The 19,348-nt window shown below is 41.7% G+C and overlaps 1 protein-coding gene across 1 annotated transcript; it reads left to right on the top strand.

Annotated features, from left to right (window-relative positions):
• Window positions 1-1,911: 1,911 nt before the first annotated feature.
• On the top strand, window positions 1,912-7,281 carry LOC120416584 (T-box-containing protein TBX6L-like). The gene is made up of 5 exons (XM_039578320.2): window positions 1,912-2,435; window positions 3,371-3,530; window positions 4,673-4,940; window positions 5,032-5,169; window positions 6,030-7,281. The coding sequence occupies exons 1-5, from the start codon at window positions 2,348-2,350 to the stop codon at window positions 6,591-6,593; spliced, it is 1,218 nt and encodes a 405-aa protein (XP_039434254.1). The 5' UTR covers window positions 1,912-2,347; the 3' UTR covers window positions 6,594-7,281.
• The last annotated feature ends 12,067 nt before the right edge of the window (window positions 7,282-19,348 follow it).

Raw genomic sequence — 19,348 nt, 5'->3', positions numbered from 1 at the left:
AGACAAATTTCGCCTATCGAGAAATTAAAAGTGCAACATGGAGTTAAACTTTCTGTCAAGCTGCTGTGAAGTTTACCATGACAGTTGCGAAAGTTTAACTTCATGTTACCGGCTCACATCTCTCTTTTTTAATTTCTCGATGGAATCAAAAAATGTTTTTTTTTAATATTTCATCACCGCGATTTTGACCGCCATCTTGGATTCAAAAATTCTAAATCTCTCTAGAGTAGTAGTATTTTTTTTGCCCCCTGATTTTTCAAGACAAAAACATTAAATAAAATTTGTACCAGCCTTAAGCGGATTATCCGAATTGAAATTTTGCCAAGGCATTCGGATAATCGAGTCTGGACTGTACAAGCAGAAAAATATTTTGTTGAATGTATTAACAAAATTTTGCGTTGAAACAAACTTTATTCTTTTCAAAACCACAAAAGTCTTTTGCTGTTATTAAAAAAAAATTGTTTCTGGAGCGACATTTAAAAAAAGCGCATAAGCATTTTGACAGCTAGAACTATTCAGCTCTTGTTTTTTCAGAAGTCGATGACATTTAAAATCAGGTTTGTCAAAAGTACGATCTAGTTTACTGCAAACAGTCTTGGTAACACTTGAATATCTGGTTTTGAATACATTTTAGATGAAAAACTAGCCATTTCCCAAGCTATGGCACAAATAGGTCAAATTTAATTAAGAGTGTTACATTTTTTTCGAAAAAATGTGACTTTTGAAAATTGTGGAAAAAGATGAAATACAGAAATTTTGATATTGTGCACCTCTTTCGAGTTAGAGCCACTTAGATGAAACGGGACGCCAGTTCTTAGTCAATTTTTGTTCAACTTAACTCAAATTTCTGAACTCGGCAGATAGCTTGCTATCAACCCTTTAATCGTCTGCAAATGTCAAAACTTCGTATGTTACTGTATTTTCCTTAAAACTACGCCTAATCGTGTTGTGTTTGTTCTAGGGAAGCCAGTTCTTATGAAACTCCTGTTCAACTGAAATTAATTTCTGATAAGTTTTAAATTATTATCCAGGTTAGTTAAAAAAAACTCTCCAACACAAATTTGCAATTCTATTTTGACCAATAGGAGTTGAACATTTACTGAATTCAGAGCATTTGAAAGATGTGATGATAAAAAATCTTATGCATTTTTGACAAAGTTTTTTTTTTCAGTTAGATCGACAACGGCTTTGATGTTTTTTAAAAGCTTACCAGATTTCAAAAAAATAGTTTTTCGGTTGGAAGTGGCTCATATTTAAAAAAAATATTTTTTTATTTTGAGCATATCAGCATGATAATTTGAACTCCAGAACTTTAATTCGTCTATAATAATTTTTTAAATGTTAAAATTGTTCAGTAAAAGCCTTATTTTGACTTCACCAACTTAAAAAAGATAAAACAATTTTACTATCTGCCCACCTCAAACACCTCACATCGCAACCTAGAGCACAAACTCGCACCCTCACTTTAACAACCTTGATTTCCCGAAAACCGCTATAAACCCCAATCAAACATCTTGATTAGAACGCGCACCGCGACTTTATTCGTCGACCGACTCCGTCGTCGCCGGCATATTTACATTTCACGCCATTTAATAAAATTATATCAATACCATGCCATGGATCACGCTTCACACACCAACAGCAAGCCACGAATCGCGCAAGGTGAAACGCGCGCCCACCAACACAACCGAACCATCCAGCGCCTGCTTGGTGTGTGGTGGTGAAAGTGGGAGGAGCTTCACGCAAGCATGTGGTGGTAAGCCGAAACCTGTTTGAACCAGCGACGACGACGTCGTCGCGCAAAAGAAAATGAAGAAACTTGTGCAACAACAACAAGCATCAAGGCGGAATACCAGCGGCGAATGGAAAGAGGGAGAACAAGCTCTGAAGGAACTGGTTTTTCGGCACCAATACAGAGATGGGGGTTCGGGCGTGTGTTGGTCAGGCAGAAATCACAGGCACAAAGCGGACGGGCGAAGGAAGACGAGTCGAGAAGACCGGTTCGGGGCCGAGCCGAGCTTAGCAGCCGAATGTTTGTTTTAGTCGGAACCAGTTGTCGAGCAAACTTGGAAGTGGGTGGACGTGTATCCGTCGCGAGTTCAGAAGAAGTTTGTTTGAAGGCAAGAGAAGGTGTAAGTCAAAGCAGTGCGTTAGCAGCGAGTTTGACTGGGAGAGAAGAGAGAAGAATCAGAGTTCAGTGGAAGCATTGCGTGACCTGACGTAGAGTCAGAACAGCAAAGGGTGAAGTCGTACTAGTGCAAGAACCCGTTGCCGGGTCGAAAGAAGTGAGATTAGTAGAGTTTTATAACAAGTGCAACAACACAAGTGATTACAAGAACCAGCAGTCATGACGGAGCTAATGGATTTAAGAATGCATCACCACTACGCGCTCCAGACGGAGCTGTACCGGCAGCAGATACTGCAGCGTTTGCCAGGTAAGCTCGGGGTCAATTTTTGACGAAGGTTAACATGTCAATTCCGGGCGAAGGGTTCCGCAGGTGTCGGAGCCATCAATCTTCGTCACCTCGTCGTCGGACGACTCCAAATCGAGACTGGTGCGCGTTTAGCAGCTGCCAATTAAAATTCCTCCAGTCCGGTATCGCGGCGACCATGTTTGCCGTCGGAACTTGGCCAAAAGTTGGCGTGCCTTGCGGGGGTAATGTTTTAATTGGAAACTCGCTTTAAGGGCAAGGGAACCTGCAATTAGCCTTCTTTTCGTGGAAATCTAGAACCATTAGAGGCTCGCGGTGCTCGCGGAAAGCCTAAACACTGTAATTAGCGCTACCGAGTTGGAGTTGGAGCTGCAGACGTGGTTGAGTAATCCCGCGAGTTCGATCAGCGATCAAGACGGTGGAGAAAGGTGAAGACCGAGAGAGAGTCCCGTTACCGGTTAGGCAATAACGAGCTCCGTGGGTGGGTTGGCCACCTCGTCGAGAGAGTGCTTCCGTTCAGCTTTTCGGCGAAGGGCGCGCGCTCGTTACGGGGCGAAGAAGGAGTACCACAATAACGACACGACGAGAGATGATGCGATAATCATAAACCTCATTTCCGGGAGCGTTTCGCGTGTTCTGCGCGCTATCACGACTCGCTGGGACCACCCAGCATCCGTCAGACGTCTCGAGCGTCTTCTTCAGACGTCCGCTCAACGAGCGAAGCAAATCGTGGCCCGTCATTACGCGTTCCCGCGCAGCTTCCCTGTTGTCCAATTGTTTGGGCAAACAGCCCATCAAACTGTGAAATTTTCCGATTTTCACGCCATGTTAAATTAACTTAATTATCTCCGATTCCGGCGGGAATCCTCTCTCTCCCAAGTTGGTGTGTTAATTGCCCACGAGACTAATTGTTCTTGTTCTCTTCTCTCCTTCCACAGATCCGTACCCGACGATGCTACCGGTTCCCGTGCCGCGACCTTTGATGCTCGCGCCGCGCTTCCCGCTGCCGGCCGAGGTCGAGGTCAAGCTGCAGAACCGCGACATGTGGAGCGACTTCCACCGCATCGGCACCGAGATGATCATCACCAAGAGTGGACGGTAAGCCTCTTCGTCAGCCTACTCCGTTTCTAACCCCTTCTGACGTGACAACCGCGAATCAGCGCTCCCGAAAACCCTACAAATGTCACCCTGACGCATCGCTAGCGCAACCCGGCCCCGATTTCACACCATTTCACGCCACTTGACCGACCTTGGCGCCAATCTTTACGACCCCGGAGGGTGTGTGAGCAGTGTTTGCACTAGCAATTGCCGTCCGGCACCCCCGGGAAGCGACCACTTCAAAAAGGCAAAAGCAAAAAAAAAAAAGGTTCCCGGGGAAGAGAGGCGCCGCCGCCGCCGCCGACGTCCGTCCGGAGAAATCATAATTTTCTTCACAGCTTTTTTCCTTCGACTGTCTGTGCTTCGCTTTATTAGGTGCCTTTTTGTTTTAGCACAATCATAAATTGCCTTCTGCCTCTTGTGAAGAAACGTTCCCCGGGACTTGGGTTCTCCTCGGGGTTTTTTGTTGTTCTGTGAGCGTTCCCTTCGTTTGGCGCCAATTATGTTTACGGTCGTTTTGCCTCCCGTCGTCTGGAACTCGGTCCGAAATTTCCGCATTCGGAAATTTATGATTTTTGTTGTTCTCCGTCTCCGACGGAGCAAAACTCTCAAGTGTTTGCTCTTCCTTAGACGAACCACTCGCAAGGTTTCGGAACTCGCGTTCGAACCAAGCGTCCAAGAAGCGTAAAGTCATTATCCCAGCGGGAGACGACCCCCAAAACGAACTGTTTATTGTCTACGCGAGATCTCGACGGGTGGGGCGGCGGCGCCGCGGACACTTGACGATCTGGATTTATCAATCAGGGACCCGGGTCCGAACCGTAATTAGTCGAGAAATCTTCCCAAGGTCTCCGCGCCCGTACGGGCGCGAGGAAATTTAAATTTTTACGATCCTTCACAAATCATAAAGAGACATAAAAAAGCGACGAACCCTCCGACGACCTCCAATTTCCGTTGGGACCCCTTCTACCGCTGGACGGAATAAAATTTAATTAGGCCCAAACACCCGCGGGATCGCGTGAGCCTCGATCGACGCATGTTAATTAGACCAGCCCCGGACTTCAAGGTCGTCAAGTGACCTGCATTTTCACGGTTTCACGCCGATGCTAATGGATCTTCCCTCTTTCCCACTCTCCTTCCAGACGAATGTTCCCCTCGATGCGCCTATCGTTCAACGGGCTCGAAGCGGACGAGAACTACTGCGTGCTGATCGAGATGGTCCCCATCAGCGACTGCCGGTTCAAGTTTAGCGGCTCGCAGTGGGTTCCGGCGGGGGGTGCCGAACCGCAGAGTCCCCAGCGCTTCTACCAGCACCCGGACAGCCCCGCCCTCGGGTCGCACTGGACGTCCCAGCCCGTCAACTTCAACAAGGTCAAGCTGACGAACAACACGCTGGACAGCAATGGTCATGTAAGTGTCCGATCCCGACAGGGATCCCGGAAGTCCTCAACAGCGGTTGACTCAATACTCATGAAATCCTTCTCTTTTGTCCCCTCAACAGATCGTCCTCACCAGCATGCACAAGTACCAGCCCCGCATCCACGTGATCAAGGCGTCCGAGCGGGAGCACTTTGCGTGGGCGCCGCAGTCGTCCTTTACCTTCCCGGAGACCGAGTTCGTGGCGGTGACCGCCTATCAGGTAGGTTTTCAACCTCGTTTAACAATTGCTTCGGATCTCTCTTCTGTGGTCTCAACAGACTTTTTAGTCGTTTGACAGTTGCAGTGAAGTTTTGACGCTCAAATTGCTCATTATTCGATTAGTGTGCTATTTTGACAGTCGCCTCTTCAGTCACTTGACTTTGTCAATTTAGCTCTGTATTTTGAAAAGTTGCGAAATTGACAATATTTTTCAGCTCGATTGTTCATCATTGTCTTAACATGCAATGTTGACAGTTCAAGTTCCAGTTGCGCTGGATTCTTCAGTCATTTGACAGTTGCAGTGAAATTGCTCAAATTTCTTCAACATTTTAGATACTGAAATGTTTACAACTTCAGTCATTTGACAGTTCTAAAGATGCATTGTTTTTCGAGCTTAATTTGGTTTAGAACAATCAATTAGCTGTTATTTACATGACATTTCCAATTTCTAACCTCACTTTCCAAAGAGATCCGCTCGAGTTTGACATCTCCAGCCGTATCTTCGTGCCGTCTTCTTTCCCGCTTAATCCGAGTCCATTAGGACTCGTTCTTTTAAGCTAACAAGGGGCGCGTCGGCGCGTCCCAAAATCGCTTTGATTTCCCCCGTTCCCGGGCCATCAAAACCTGTCGATCTTTCGGGAGTAGACTCACGCTTCAACGACTTCATTTGAGGATCGTTTTTTTTGCCTCGACCGCCGCGCTCGCGCGCACATTCCACTGATCTTGCTGAAGCTCGCCACAGAGAGAGAGATCCCGAGATAACCGCACGAGAGATCCCTTCTTCGGGTCTCCTCCCATTCCCGCTCCAAACCGACCGCCACTAATCGCATTGTTCTTTCTTTGTTTTCCCTTTTTTTGCAGAACGATCGCATCACCAAGCTCAAGATCGACAACAACCCGTTCGCGAAGGGATTCCGGGAATCGGGCCAGTCGCGCTGCAAGCGCAAGGCCGGCATCATGAACGGGCAGGCCCGCTCGGCGGACGATTCCGCCGAAGAGTCCGGCGGTGAGTCGTCCGGCTCGAGCTGCGGTCCGGAACCGAAGCGGCGCCGCACCGAGTCCGCATCCCTCGACGATTCGGACCTGTCCGTGAGCGACAGCTCCAGCAGCGGAACCAGCTCGCCCGTCAACGTGGACGTCGTCGGAGGGTGCACCAGTCCGCACGAGGAACTGCTCCTGCGCCATCCGTACGCCCACCAGATGCTGAACCCCGGAATGTCCGCCGGTTGGATGGACCTCATGTTCCCGTACTTCCAGCAGCAACAACAGCACCACCACCACCAACTCCCCCGCTTCAACCCGCTCCACTTGGCCACGAACGCCGTGGCGGCGGCCGCCGCCGTCAAATCGCTCGAAAAGTCCGTCGAATCGACGGGCAAGAAGCTCGGCTTCAGCATATCCGCCATCCTCGGGTACGACCGGTAAACACCTCAACGCAGTAATCTCGGAGAGACACGGGTGTAAATTAGTTCCTCACACATTCACACCTGGGGCCGGACGCCATTCGGACGTCGGAATTTCTTGGAGTGGTGATGGCTATGCAAACAGCGAGGAAGACTCGGGAACGGCGTAGAATCGGTGCCATTGTGTTGGAAGCGTCTCCCGAGACTCCCTCAAGAGTGGTGATGAATGTGGGCCCTTTTTTCTGTCGTCGTCTCCTTCTTCGTGCGCTCTGTTTAGTGTGCAATTATGGGAGTGAGGAAGAAGACAAGAGAGAACATGGGACGCGCGGAGAAGGAGACGAGAGATGCCGGAGAGCGAGAGAGATTAGGGAAGGCAGATGATAAGGCAATTGTTAATTATTTGTAGAACATGACCGGTAGAGTCAAGTGAGTACTGTGTAGTGTTAGGGAGCAGAGCAGATTTCGGTGAAAGAGAGTAGGTATGAAGTCGCCTTCCTTTTTTTGTTAAGAGATAAAATAGCTTTCTTAAGTGCCTTTCAGGGCAAACGAATCCTCAGGAGGCATTCTTTTTACGTGCTAGCTGAAATCGACCTCAAAGAATATTGTTTCAATTGTGTAAATTATTGTGTTAGGATTAGTACTGAATAGGTTTTAAGCAGAACAAAGAGACTGTATATTGAGAATAAAACAATTATTATTGATAAAACAAATCTTTGAATCAACCATTGAAAGAAATTACCCTGCTGGCTCTGTTGTGTTTTGGCTGTTGTTGGTTTCTTGATGCTGCTTGAACTGAATTTGTTCAGTCTGAGTAGGTTGAAAATGTCTTCTGGAACCCTATCCTTAGATATCGTCTGTTGTGTCCTATCTTTTGATTACGCTATACTTAACAAACACTACAAGATGCTTTAACCCGATTTTGGGAATACGCTTCTGTTTCCCGGATATCGCAATACACACTTGTTTCATAGGCCAATTTCTCATCAAAATCGTCATGCTATCTTATGACACGTCATACATGTTGTTGGAAAATGTGGAAAAAAAATCTTATTTTTCACAAATTTGTATTGATACATACTTTTCAAAGCAATTCCATCTCTTGGTTTTTGAAAATATACTGATTAAGTCGGTAAATATGAGCTTATTTTAGTTTGTATGGGAATTCTGTGCACACTTGTGACACGTACTACCTGCAAGGCACACTTGTGACACGCGCTTTTCAGGCTTTTGCTTACATTATTTACTGTATTTTTATTTGGTGTAACCAAATTCATTGAAACTTGGAGCGTTTGCTTTGCGGTAGTATACGAACCGATTGCTTCAAAAAGTTTGACTCCATCATTGATAGTTTTAGAAATATTTACCATCAAACTTTAAAAATCGATTTTCATGATTTACTAAATGGTCGTTGTCACAAGATAGCACACAACAGACGATATGTTGATAATGTTTGAGACAAGTATGGATTGAGTATGGAATAGTATGAAATAAATCTCCTCACTGTCCCCTACCTAATTTGACTTCATATAACACTTAAACTCTCATCCACAATATTATCCCGCGGACTACCAAGCAAACAAAAAAAGATATTTAGATAGCAAGCAAAGAAAGATCTAGATAATGTTGTTTTGTTTTTTGAAATGTCAAAAATAGAGGCATTTACCCTAAGTTATGCCCAAAACTATAGAAACAACTATTTTTCGGCCTATTTTTACTACTTGTTTTACAATATTCTATGAAAATATATGTCAAATTCATGCCAGATTGATAGTAATGGACAATTATTATACTCAAGATCATTTTTGGACCAATCTGGCCACTTTGGAACCGATTTCCAATGAGCTTGATTTTGAAAATGATGAATTTTGATATACCTGTTGCCTGGTCCAAAACAATCCCGAAAATGCTCCGCAATAGGCCGTATCCGGGTTTTACCGGAAATGAAATGAAAAATCAATCAGGATTTAAAAGCTGAGCCATGCCAAGTACCATGTGTATATATTTAACTTAAGTAGACACACACACAAACACACACACACACACACACACACACACACTTACATTTTTGCGCAGATTTGATTGTGAGTAGATATATGTATGTATGTATGTATGTGTATGTCCCGCCCGTGTGGATCAATCGGACCGCGCGCTGGACTCACAATCCAGAGGTTGCTGGTTCGAATCCCGCGGTGGGCGCCCTAAAATTCTAAGTGTTAATGTGGGTATCCGGCGCCATCGCTCCGTGCCATACTCAAACACTTAGGAGCCCAGGGCGGCGAAGTCCTTGTAGATAAAAAGGAAGACACAAGTGGTTGGTACTAGCAAAAGTGGCCGACAGCTATAAAGTCAACTTCGTTTTTTTTTTAGATATGCGTATGTGACGCTGGGTCTAGGAGATCTAATTAAAAAGCTATTTATTCAAAGAAAAAAAAAAGAAAAAAATAAGTTACAAGCCAAGGATTCAACATTTCAATGATTTAAGTTTTGTAAATGCATTTTACATTAGTTCAATTATTTTCTAATCATCAGTTTGAAAAAATCTTAGCCTTAGCAAAAAAAAATAAAAAAATGAAGGAGCGTAGTCATTAATGAGACATTTTTGGGTATCGACTTTCAATGATTTATGTTTTGTTTTCATCATCATTTTATAATGAGCTTTTAGCTGCATTTTTATTCTATAAAAGTGTTCTAACATTGACCAAAAAATGAGACCATCGATCTCTACAGAGCTATTCAACTGTCTCATTAAAGATGCACTTGGCAGGATCAATGAGACAGGTGGGGAACAATTAGACACTCTACGAAAATCAATGATTTTCGAGTTCAACATCATATTTTTGTGTTGTATCATTGCAGATGACTTGTCTTGTTTTGTTTTTGTGTTTGTGGCAGCCTATGAGCGAAAATGTAATTTTTAGTCATAATTTGCTTTTACACCCCAGAATCAAACATACATGAATATATTTGCAAGGGAGCGTCCATAACCAAAGCCACTATTATGGCGAAAGGGTATCCAGTAGACACAACTTTCCCCCCTTATATGAGCCTGATTGGATAAAACTACGATTTGTTAGAGCCATTTTATCATTGCTCCCCGTGTCTCATTGATGACTACTCTACCCTAAACAATTTTCCGCGGTACTGTTCATAAAATTTCATTTTATTTCATTTCATACTGAAAATGATTATTAACGCAGGGATTTGCAACCTTTTTGAATAATGTGTTACACTTTGTATAATAAATTGAACTACTGAAATGAAAATACATGTCCTAAAACCAACTGACAATTTAAGGTGACAAACCAACTTGCCCACCATCTGCCCCGTCAAATGCATTTCCATCGTTAATAGAAAAGTCACACATTTGGGCCCCAGCTTCGTTTCAATTTCCAACAAACTGCCAAAAGGAAATACTGTTCAAACAGTGAAATTTCCATGTTTGTTCCCCCATCCAAAATCATCTTCCCACCACTCGGCAGGCACTGCAGTCTGTGGTTGTCTTCCTGCGCTTGTTGATATTTTGATTTGAGTTTCTCACTTCTTGGCTGAGGTATCGAATTCCGCACCTTTTTTCCTTCCATTTAAGGCCAGCTTTCCCGCCTCCCCTCCCAGTTTAGTGTGCGTTATAAAATGACGCCTAATCTTAGTTACAAGTCGTCGCCGCAGCAGCCTCATGGATCTGGATTTGTGTAGGCTCACCAGAGAAGCTCATCGTTTGTAATAGGTTGTGGTTGTGGATAAAAAATCTAGAAGGGAAAAAAGTGTCAAATTTCGTTCGTCTACTAGTTTTTAATGTTGGTTCTTGCACACCTCTCACACGATACTCTCTGGTTTACCATCTTTTTTACCTCATAACGTAAAAAGGACTTCTAACGTTAAATTCCTCTTCGCGGATCGATTATCTACCCTTCCAAGCAACTTTGTAGATTCTGTAACTTTTTCTAAGGTGGGTCCAGACTTACAGAGTTTACATTCTCCGTCTGGAAGATGGCCCACGGTGGTGACCCTTTGAAGAACTTCTTGACCAGCCGTTGGGCAAGATGACACCGTACAAGTGAGTGCACCTCGAAGCCTCCGAAATGCAGTGAAATGTGTGCAAACAGAAACCCCATTTGCATTCACCACGAGCAAACATAAATAGTAACACTTGGAGCCCCAGCCAAGTGACTGTTGGTACACTGAACAAGTTCTCGTGTGTCAATTGTAATTTGATGGTTGAGGTTCTTCTAGTGGTTGCGACAGTGCTGCAACGTTACAGTACAACAACAGAGAGAGAGAGAGGTGGGTTTGTTTGTTTTGCTTGGAAGTGATATGATCTCCACACCATAAGGTTTGTGGTAGGTAGAATTGTTGTTTAAATATATGTTTTTTCATCACGTTCTTATGTTTCATTTTAATTTACTCTCGAACACCCTTAGTTTGGTATTTTAATCATTACCATGGAGAAAAATAATCGTGAACAAACTTGAACTACTTGTTCGTGGTTTCGAATTTAACCTTCGGGAAGTCGCGTGTTTTCGCCTTTCTTACAATTGCCCTTACAAAGTGTGTACAAAGTACACGTATGCGACCGCCGGTGGGTTAATAAACGCTTGTTCACGATTTTGGGAACTGACTTTCCTCCGTGTAGTTGACAACTTAGTAGGGACGACGATCATTAATTTTTGAAATTTTCAATGCCAACAACCTCTGGTTGTTAATACCATTACCACCGAAGAGAGAGCAATAAAAAATCTTTTGCTAATTATAGTTTTAAGCCCCCCTCCCAATTGAATGTTTGGACCCATTATTCCGCAATTTCCCGTCCAGAATCTGCCGGAAAAAAGTAACGCAGTTAGCGCGTTCAGCTTTTACAGCTCAACGCACTCCCAGACGGCGAGGCTCGGGCACTGCTGGCCAAGTGATGCCCGGAGTCTGGATGATCTTCGGGGCAGGCACGTGATCACAGAACCTCTCACACCCGTTTAGCGATAGACGAGAAGGAAAACACGAGAAAAAAAAACCATTTATGGTAATAATTTTCGTTCAATTACGGCTGTAAAATGGTTCATTTGCTTTTCATAATCGTACAATTTTGGCTGGTGATGAGGTTTTCGGGGGAGAGAGAGTGTGCCGACAGCTTTTTGGGAGATAAGCTGCAACATTTTAAATTTTGCTTTGAAAGAAGAAGAAACATCGTTCCATTAGGCAGATGTTGCCCCAAAGGAAACCATCCACTGGATGGCCAGTTTACGCTATAGCATAGGGTGTTTCAAAAGTTTTGGATACTGTATAAGTTGATTGTTGTCATGACCTCGTTGCTCAGAAGGCACGTCGACTGGGGACTGAAAGGTTGCTGAAACCTACTGTAGTGAGTTTTGGGAATACTTTGAACAGCGGTGTGAATAAAAATACCTTCCTATACCTTGGCAGCTCAGAAGGCACGCCACAGATTCGGTGAAACAATTGTAAGTATTTTTAGTTTAGTTGCACAGTTGTTGCAGAAAAACTGATAAACAGAAAAATGTCATACAAAAGATTTCTGCAACGACTGTGCAACAAGTTTGCTACGTGATTTGTTAAACAAATAATTGAAGAGGCTGTACAAATAAGAAGTTGAGCTTATCTGAAAATGACTAAATCCTCATATTCAAAGAAGAACTCAATACTTTTGGAACACCCTCCAAAAATGTTGTGGTCAATCGATTCGCCTTCTTAACTTTGGTCAGTCTGGTCGGTTATGACGATGATGATGATGATGGCTGAAGTGTTGATGGGCAGGACATCAAAGATCGGATCGGGCCTTCAAAATTGTATGTTTGTTTTACAAATCTACCGCATCACATCTTACCAGGGCGATTGCTATACTTATGTTCCCTCTAAAAAGCTCTGGTTCTCTCTGACGATCATCTCTAGCGGGGCATCGATTTTTAGCAGCAGCAGCAGGTGTAAATGCTGAAGCATGAACATTTCTGCCTTCTTCCACAGATCCCTTAATTATTATGCGCACGATGCTTCTCTCCGCCAGCCTAATGGTCTATTTCGAAGCCAAAGGGAATCCACAGGGTACTTTTTTCTAACAGAAGTTTCAAGTTCACCAAATGATGATTATTAGCAACCTTCTCCCCGTAATGATAGTTATGGTTTCGGGGCAAGCTGTTTGATTTAGGGTTTTTCCTTGTTTAAATTTCATGCCCGTTTCTTGTTACCGTTTGAAAGCAACATCAATGTTATCCCTAATGATATAAAACCTACTTAAGCTTTTTCAATACAATAAGGCTAGTAAAAATTTGATTTACAATTTTTTTACCAAAGCTCTGGTGAAAATCGAGGAAAAAGATTGCAGCCAAATATTAAAACACTTTGGTACTTTCCTCTCTCCTAACTTAAAAGTAAGTCACACAAAGGATTCGGACGTCAATTTCATCGGAATTATAAAATCTCTGCAAACAAAGTACGCAGAAAATCCAATGTTTGATATGGATTCAGCTTAGAAAATAGCATAGCACAGCATGAAGAAACCTACTCCACGCTCTACGGGGTATTTTGGTATGGAACCAAATTAGTCCAAATAAAATTAAACCTCACAGTATATCAATATTACTTAAATGACAATAACTTTAAACAAGGTTGCCAGATCTTCAAACTTTTAGTCCCAATTGGAAGGTCTTTCAATAACCTATCCAATAATAGGTCGTATGATGGATCCGGTCATAGCTTTCATACAGACATCGGCTGCAAAAAAAAAGTACAGTCATCCCACATATTCGGAACACCCACAAACTCGGAACACTTTTGTGATAATTTGTCAAAAGCATGCCAAATGCATCTTTTCTGCTGACCCTGCTATTTTTAGCTCCTTTATTTGGACATTCTGTTGCTATTTCACTAGTAAAAGTAATACTTTTTAAACAAAAACTGCATTTCAAGACAATTTTATCCAGAGCAGCAAAACACTGCCTCCAAATTGCCTGTTCCATGATTGTGGGATGTTATTGTGTCTCCCACAATTGTGGAACACCTGAATTTAACTGATATTTTCACAAAAAAGTTATCAGACCATTCATAAAACATTACTAAGCATGAGTTTTATTGGTTTCAGAGTGCGAAGTCATTATTTTGTTAACAAATATGTACTCCTGGAGAGAAAAAAAGGGTTCCGAATTTGTGGATTTCATAGGTCAATGTTTTTCTTTGAAAACTGGATATTCAACGTTCAATGTACAGCCGGTCTATACATCAATCGAAAGATCGCAAGAAAAGCTTTCACATGAAGGTAAAAGCAAATCATTATGTTCAATTATCGATTTTCTATGATTTGTTGAACATTGGCCGATCTGTAAACTGTTCCGAATATGAGGGATGACTGTAAATTAATATAACTTAAGTTGTCATAAATTGAGACAGGGTTGCCAGCAACACACATACATTTGTGCAGTTTCCGATTATAAGTCGATAGGCTTACATCAGTTACGCGCCCAGGCTCTGACAGAAGGGGGCACTCGTGTGGGCAAATTTTAAAATTACGGTCCTTTTGAATGACCCTCGGACGAATCAATAAGTGTTTTAGTACGAATTAATGAGACGCGGTTTAGGATTCACAACAACTCGACTTTATTCAGACACGTCCTTTCAGGTCCGTACTCGCGGTAAGAATGAATGAATAGAAAGAGAGACAGGAAAGATGAATGACAGTTGGAGAAGGGAAGCGTCCACGAAAGGCGTGACGTGGGATGTTCATGAAAACCGTAACATAATATAACAATAAGTATGACTCTTCAACTACGCTTAATTGATTTAAAAATGTTAAATCCAAGATGGCGGCGATGGCATATTAGAAAAATGCATTTTGTAATTTAATAAGCACTCAACTATTCAAATTTGACAAAAATGGGGTCGAAAAACTCAAATTGGATGGCAAAAATAAAAAAATAAAAAAAAACTTTCTTGATTCGATTATTTAAAATCCCACACAAACCTACAGATATTCGAACTTCGGATAATCAAAATTTTTGATAATCTAGGCTTTAGAGAAACGAATCTGGGCTGTATTTCAATTAATTAGGCAATATTTAATTTATACACTGAAACCCCGATGGTTTCACACCAATTGTTGTCAAACGAACGGGGCACTTTTTAGCAGGGCTGCGGAGTCGGGTCATATTTCAAACGACTCCGACTCCAACTCCGGCCTACCAAATCTAGCCGACTCCGCCTCCGACTCCGACTCCAGCTTTCAACAAATTGTTGGCTCCGACTCCGACTCCACATATTTTAAAATGTTTCAAAAGTTTGTTAACTATCATTTACATTGATAAATAGGATTCTTCAAATACATCTAAGTGTCATGATTTTCTCAAGGAAAATAGGTTCGAATCATAAAACGGAAAATAAGTTTCTAGGTTACAAGTTATCTCCAGTTTTGAAGGCATTTTCAGAAGAACAGTTTTGTAATTAAATTTGGGTCTATTTAGTTTACCTCAAATTTACATTTAATTTATTAAAAGCTAATAAATTTAAATATAAAATTGTTATTTTTTGAATGAATCATGAAAAGAAACCTGGCCTTGATTATGGATTCCACATATCAATTCAATTTGCTCACTTTTAGGCAGACATTTATAAGAAGCACAGTTACTATCAAAGTAACCTTGTTTTTTTAAATAACAATTTTAAACGAAACTATTTTCAAAGCTCCATTAATTTTTATCAGACGTACATCACGCCATGGCTGAAGGAGATTATTGTTACAAATCAATGTATCTAAAAAATGTCTTTGTGGAAAGGACGCTTAAGGGATCCTTGTTAAATATCCGTGACCCACAAAATATTTTACATAGGAATTTTTGATTTATTTCAGTTTTAAAATGTTCTGTATATTTAAGGAGACGCGCGATACTTCTTGAATCTTCACCTAAAAAGAAGCTTTATGAGTGATCGTGCGCCGCCATCAAAGTATATGAAAAAAACTTATAATTTGATAAAAAAAAAAACTAAAATTCAAAGGTAAAATATTTTCTAGGTTACGGATATTTCAAAAGAACCTTTAAGCTACCTTTCCAAAGAGATTTCGTTTTTTTCTTATAATATTTGAAAAATAAATTAAAATCCTATATATTTTTTTTCTATTCTATTAGGTCCTTTTTGGTACTGAAATCTTGAGATTTGTTCAACGATAATTTGCAACGATATCAAAATAGTTTGTCAATGATCAACATTCTCAGATTTTTGTTGAGAAATAGTAAACATTAAGATAAGCGATATATTTAACATATCCAATGATTGTTTAAAAAAAAATCGCTGCCTTTTTTAAATTTTTGTCAATTTTAATTATTTTAAATGCAACACATTGATTTGTTTGTACTTGATTATAAACAAAATGCGCTTGTTGAGCTCTAAGTAATAAATTGTTATAACCGTTGATTATTTGTTGGAAGAATTATACTGTCAGTCGAATTTGAATTGAAAGGGAAACAGTCAAGAATCAATTAAATATTTCTGACTACAAAACCAATATTGTTTATTATTTTTGAGATATAGTACTACATACTTGGGTAAGAGGGGATTTATAGGTTATCATTTAGTGATCATAGTGAAAAATCTAAAAAAGATGGCAATTCAGTGCATGCGACTTAAAAAACAATTAAAAATATAAGAAGTTTTGTAAATTAAGCTGGTTTATAGCAAATAAACACCAAATGAACAATAAAAATAACACTTTTTTTAATTTAAGATAACTCCGACTTATCAAAAATGTTCGGCTCCGACTCCGACTCCAGCTCATAAAATTTAGCCGACTCCAGCTGTTCGAGTTTGGACGACTCCGACTCCGACTCCAGGTCCCCAAAAAGACCTGACTCCACCGACTCCGACTCTGATTCTACAGCCCTCTGACTCTACAGCCCTGGTTTTGTGAGGTTGTGGCATTTTTACTCTGAAACATGGATTTCTCTACACCTCAAAATTTGACCCCAAGACCTCCGAATCCCACTACCTCTAACCTCCACGGGGGCTAACAAAGTATTTAAATCTTTTTCAATGGATGAACTAGACCCGAAGACCCATTTATTATTCAACTTGAAGCAACTCAAGCAGCAAAACACTCCTTTCCCTGCCACCTCAAGTAGACCCGGAGTGCGTAACTTGGTTGCTGCCGCGGACTTACCCCCGAGAGTGAGATTGATCTCGCGGCAAACTGATGAATTGTTAAAGTGTGTTGGCTCGAGTTTGTTTTCGGCGTTTTGCTGTTCAACAACCGGTAGCCAAGTATTTACGCTGAACAACAGCAAAATAAATATTGAACAGCCTCCTCCACCGAGAAGAGCCAGTACAATGAGGCGCAATGTTTGGACCACGAAGAGGGCACTCAAGTCACGGCTTTTTCGGGAAAAACAAAATCTCAAAACTTGAACTCCCTCTAGAAGCCTCGGAGTGTTGAAGAACCTCTGGCCAAGCAGGCTTAATCAGACATCAGCAATTCGAAAGCTCCATTTTTAGCGCCAATTAAAATTCTGAGAATCGATCCTCCCCGAAAAGAGTGAAATCCAAGTGGAAATTCTTCCTCGCTGGGGCGCAAAAACTCGACAAATTGAATTCCCCAGACGAATTTCCTGGGAAATTTTTCACGACGCGTAGACGCGTACGAAGCGTGCAACTTGATGCGCTCGGGGGGCAGACTGGCCAGCAAAAACTTGTCGCCAAATTAATCCAATGAATTCGATCGGTCGAGTACCGGGGTTCGACAAAAAACGGCCAAATTTCCCATTAACTGATGCGCATTTTCACTGGAAGTTTGTCGCGAGAACATTTTTTTTCCTTCCTTCTTTAATTTCGAGGTGGAATGAAGTTGCGATTTGTTCGTGCATAGTTTGACCATGTTTTGATGAGTTGATTCTACGAAATGAGAATTGGTTCCACATAGCATTAACAAGACGTTAAATAACATACATTTTGAAACCTTTGAAAAAGTGATGGTTATCAATCATCATATTTGTCTTGCGACTACCGAAACGATCAACACGTATTGGCTTCTGGAAATGAGCAATAAATCTTAAGACGAACATTATCAAAACTCACTTCCAAAAACCCGCATCCACGGGTCAATATTTGCCCTCAGTCGCTTCTTGGCGAGACTCTTGGCACCCTTCTGGAATTAACTGCTCGACGACGTGTGAGAAAAGACGGAAATGCATCGTTTCCCCGGCATTTACTTTCCCTCCGCGGAGATAAGCGACGAGGGCTAAACCCAATCTTGGGTGCGTCTGGCTAAATATTTGCGTCTTGTCAGGCCTTAGGCTTACTCCTTTCTCCCTTTCGAGGGAGGTTTGCCTGTTTGAACAGCGATAGTCGCCGCCCAATGCTTGGCTAGTGGAAGTTGTCGAAGTTGCGAAGAGCTCGGTGTTCGCTAAAATATCCGGCAAATATTGTCACAAGGCTCCTATAGCTCAGCAACTACACAGTTGATAAACCTAAGTCAACAATAAGGGAGTGATAGACTTGGACAAAACGTCGTTGTTGGCGATAGGCCGAAGGTGATAAAAATGCTACTGTTGGGAAAACATGACGAGAAATGCATCAACGATACGCAAACTTGAACGGTACAGTACGCTAGAAAAACATTTCTTTGCTTATTTGCTTTGGGTTTTTTTAATGCTAAAATACAAAAATAAAAACACGAAAAACAATACATTTTAATTTGCAAAGTTTTTAAAATTGTTTCCAACCAAAAATGCAAATCACTTCTAGAAGTCCATAAATCATAGCGGTTATGGAATTCGAACAAAAATGTGCTGCTGTCCGAATTCCTCGACGACGATCAGCTGCATAAATCATAATCGCAACAGCAGCAGCATCAGACAAACGGCCATTCCAAAATGCAGTCAATATTTGCACACAGCAAAAACACGGAAGGAAGCCCCCAAACAACAACAGAAAAAAAGCAAATCTTTCAAACAATTCAACAAAAAAAAGTCCGCGGGAGTCCAAACCCAGAAGCAACATTAGAGAGACACACAAACATATGAGATAGGAGGAGCACGAGGAGGAAGAGTCGCAGAGTTGGATTTGTTAATGCATGTCCGATATGAGAGACTTCAGCAGAACTGAGCGAGGGGATGAGAAGGGGAGCAGCTTCTTGGTGGTCTCGTCAGCGCTGGCGCTGCTGGCTGCCGAAAAGTGGGGAGCTTTTGTTTAGCTCTTGAGCCCGAGGAGGGGACCCTCTAAAATAATACAATTTCAGCTGCTTGTTGGTTGCATCTTGGGGAGTTTTGTTTGATGTACTTTTTCAGGGGGAGAACATAATTTAACGCTGCATATCTGAAAAGGGAAACTTCTGGAAGTTGGTATTGTTTGCTTGAAGGTATTAACATTATGGAGGAAAGCTAATTTTAGGTTACTAAATAGTACAGAAAAACAAACAGGTGTATTTTTTTCTTTTTTAACGAGTTATACAAACATGTAGTCACCTTAAGGGGTTACATACATGTAAATCGACAAAAAAGTCAGAGTTTGGTGTGAGCACACACTTAATTTTATTTGAAATCTGTTTTGAAAATATACATTTTCATCTATTATCAAAACAAATTTTAAGACATTTGGTAGTATCATTGCCGAGATATAGCTATTTGAAGTAAGCAGTTTCAAAAAACGGGTTCCACGATATCTTAACATTGCCTTGATCAAATCGGTCCAAAATTTTGGTGAAGACTCGTTAAATCGGTCCTGTGTGCATGACGAAGGCCGATTTTCAAAAAACTTATTTAAAAAAAGATAAAAATATTTTTGTGCTTTTCATATAAA

Source organism: Culex pipiens, chromosome 3 (assembly GCF_016801865.2).
Source record: "Culex pipiens pallens isolate TS chromosome 3, TS_CPP_V2, whole genome shotgun sequence".
In the NCBI taxonomy this organism is placed as follows: Eukaryota; Metazoa; Arthropoda; class Insecta; order Diptera; family Culicidae; genus Culex; species Culex pipiens.
Note: the sequence above shows the minus strand (reverse complement) of the source record. Positions and strands in the feature narration are given on the sequence as shown.

Coding starts and splice junctions, on each gene's coding strand:
- LOC120416584 (XM_039578320.2), top strand. CDS start 2,348: ATGACGGAGCTAATGGATTTAAGAATGCATCACCACTACGCGCTCCAG. Junction 3,531..4,672: donor ATCATCACCAAGAGTGGACG/GTAAGCCTCTTC, acceptor CTCTCCTTCCAG/ACGAATGTTCCCCTCGATGC. Junction 5,170..6,029: donor TGGCGGTGACCGCCTATCAG/GTAGGTTTTCAA, acceptor CTTTTTTTGCAG/AACGATCGCATCACCAAGCT.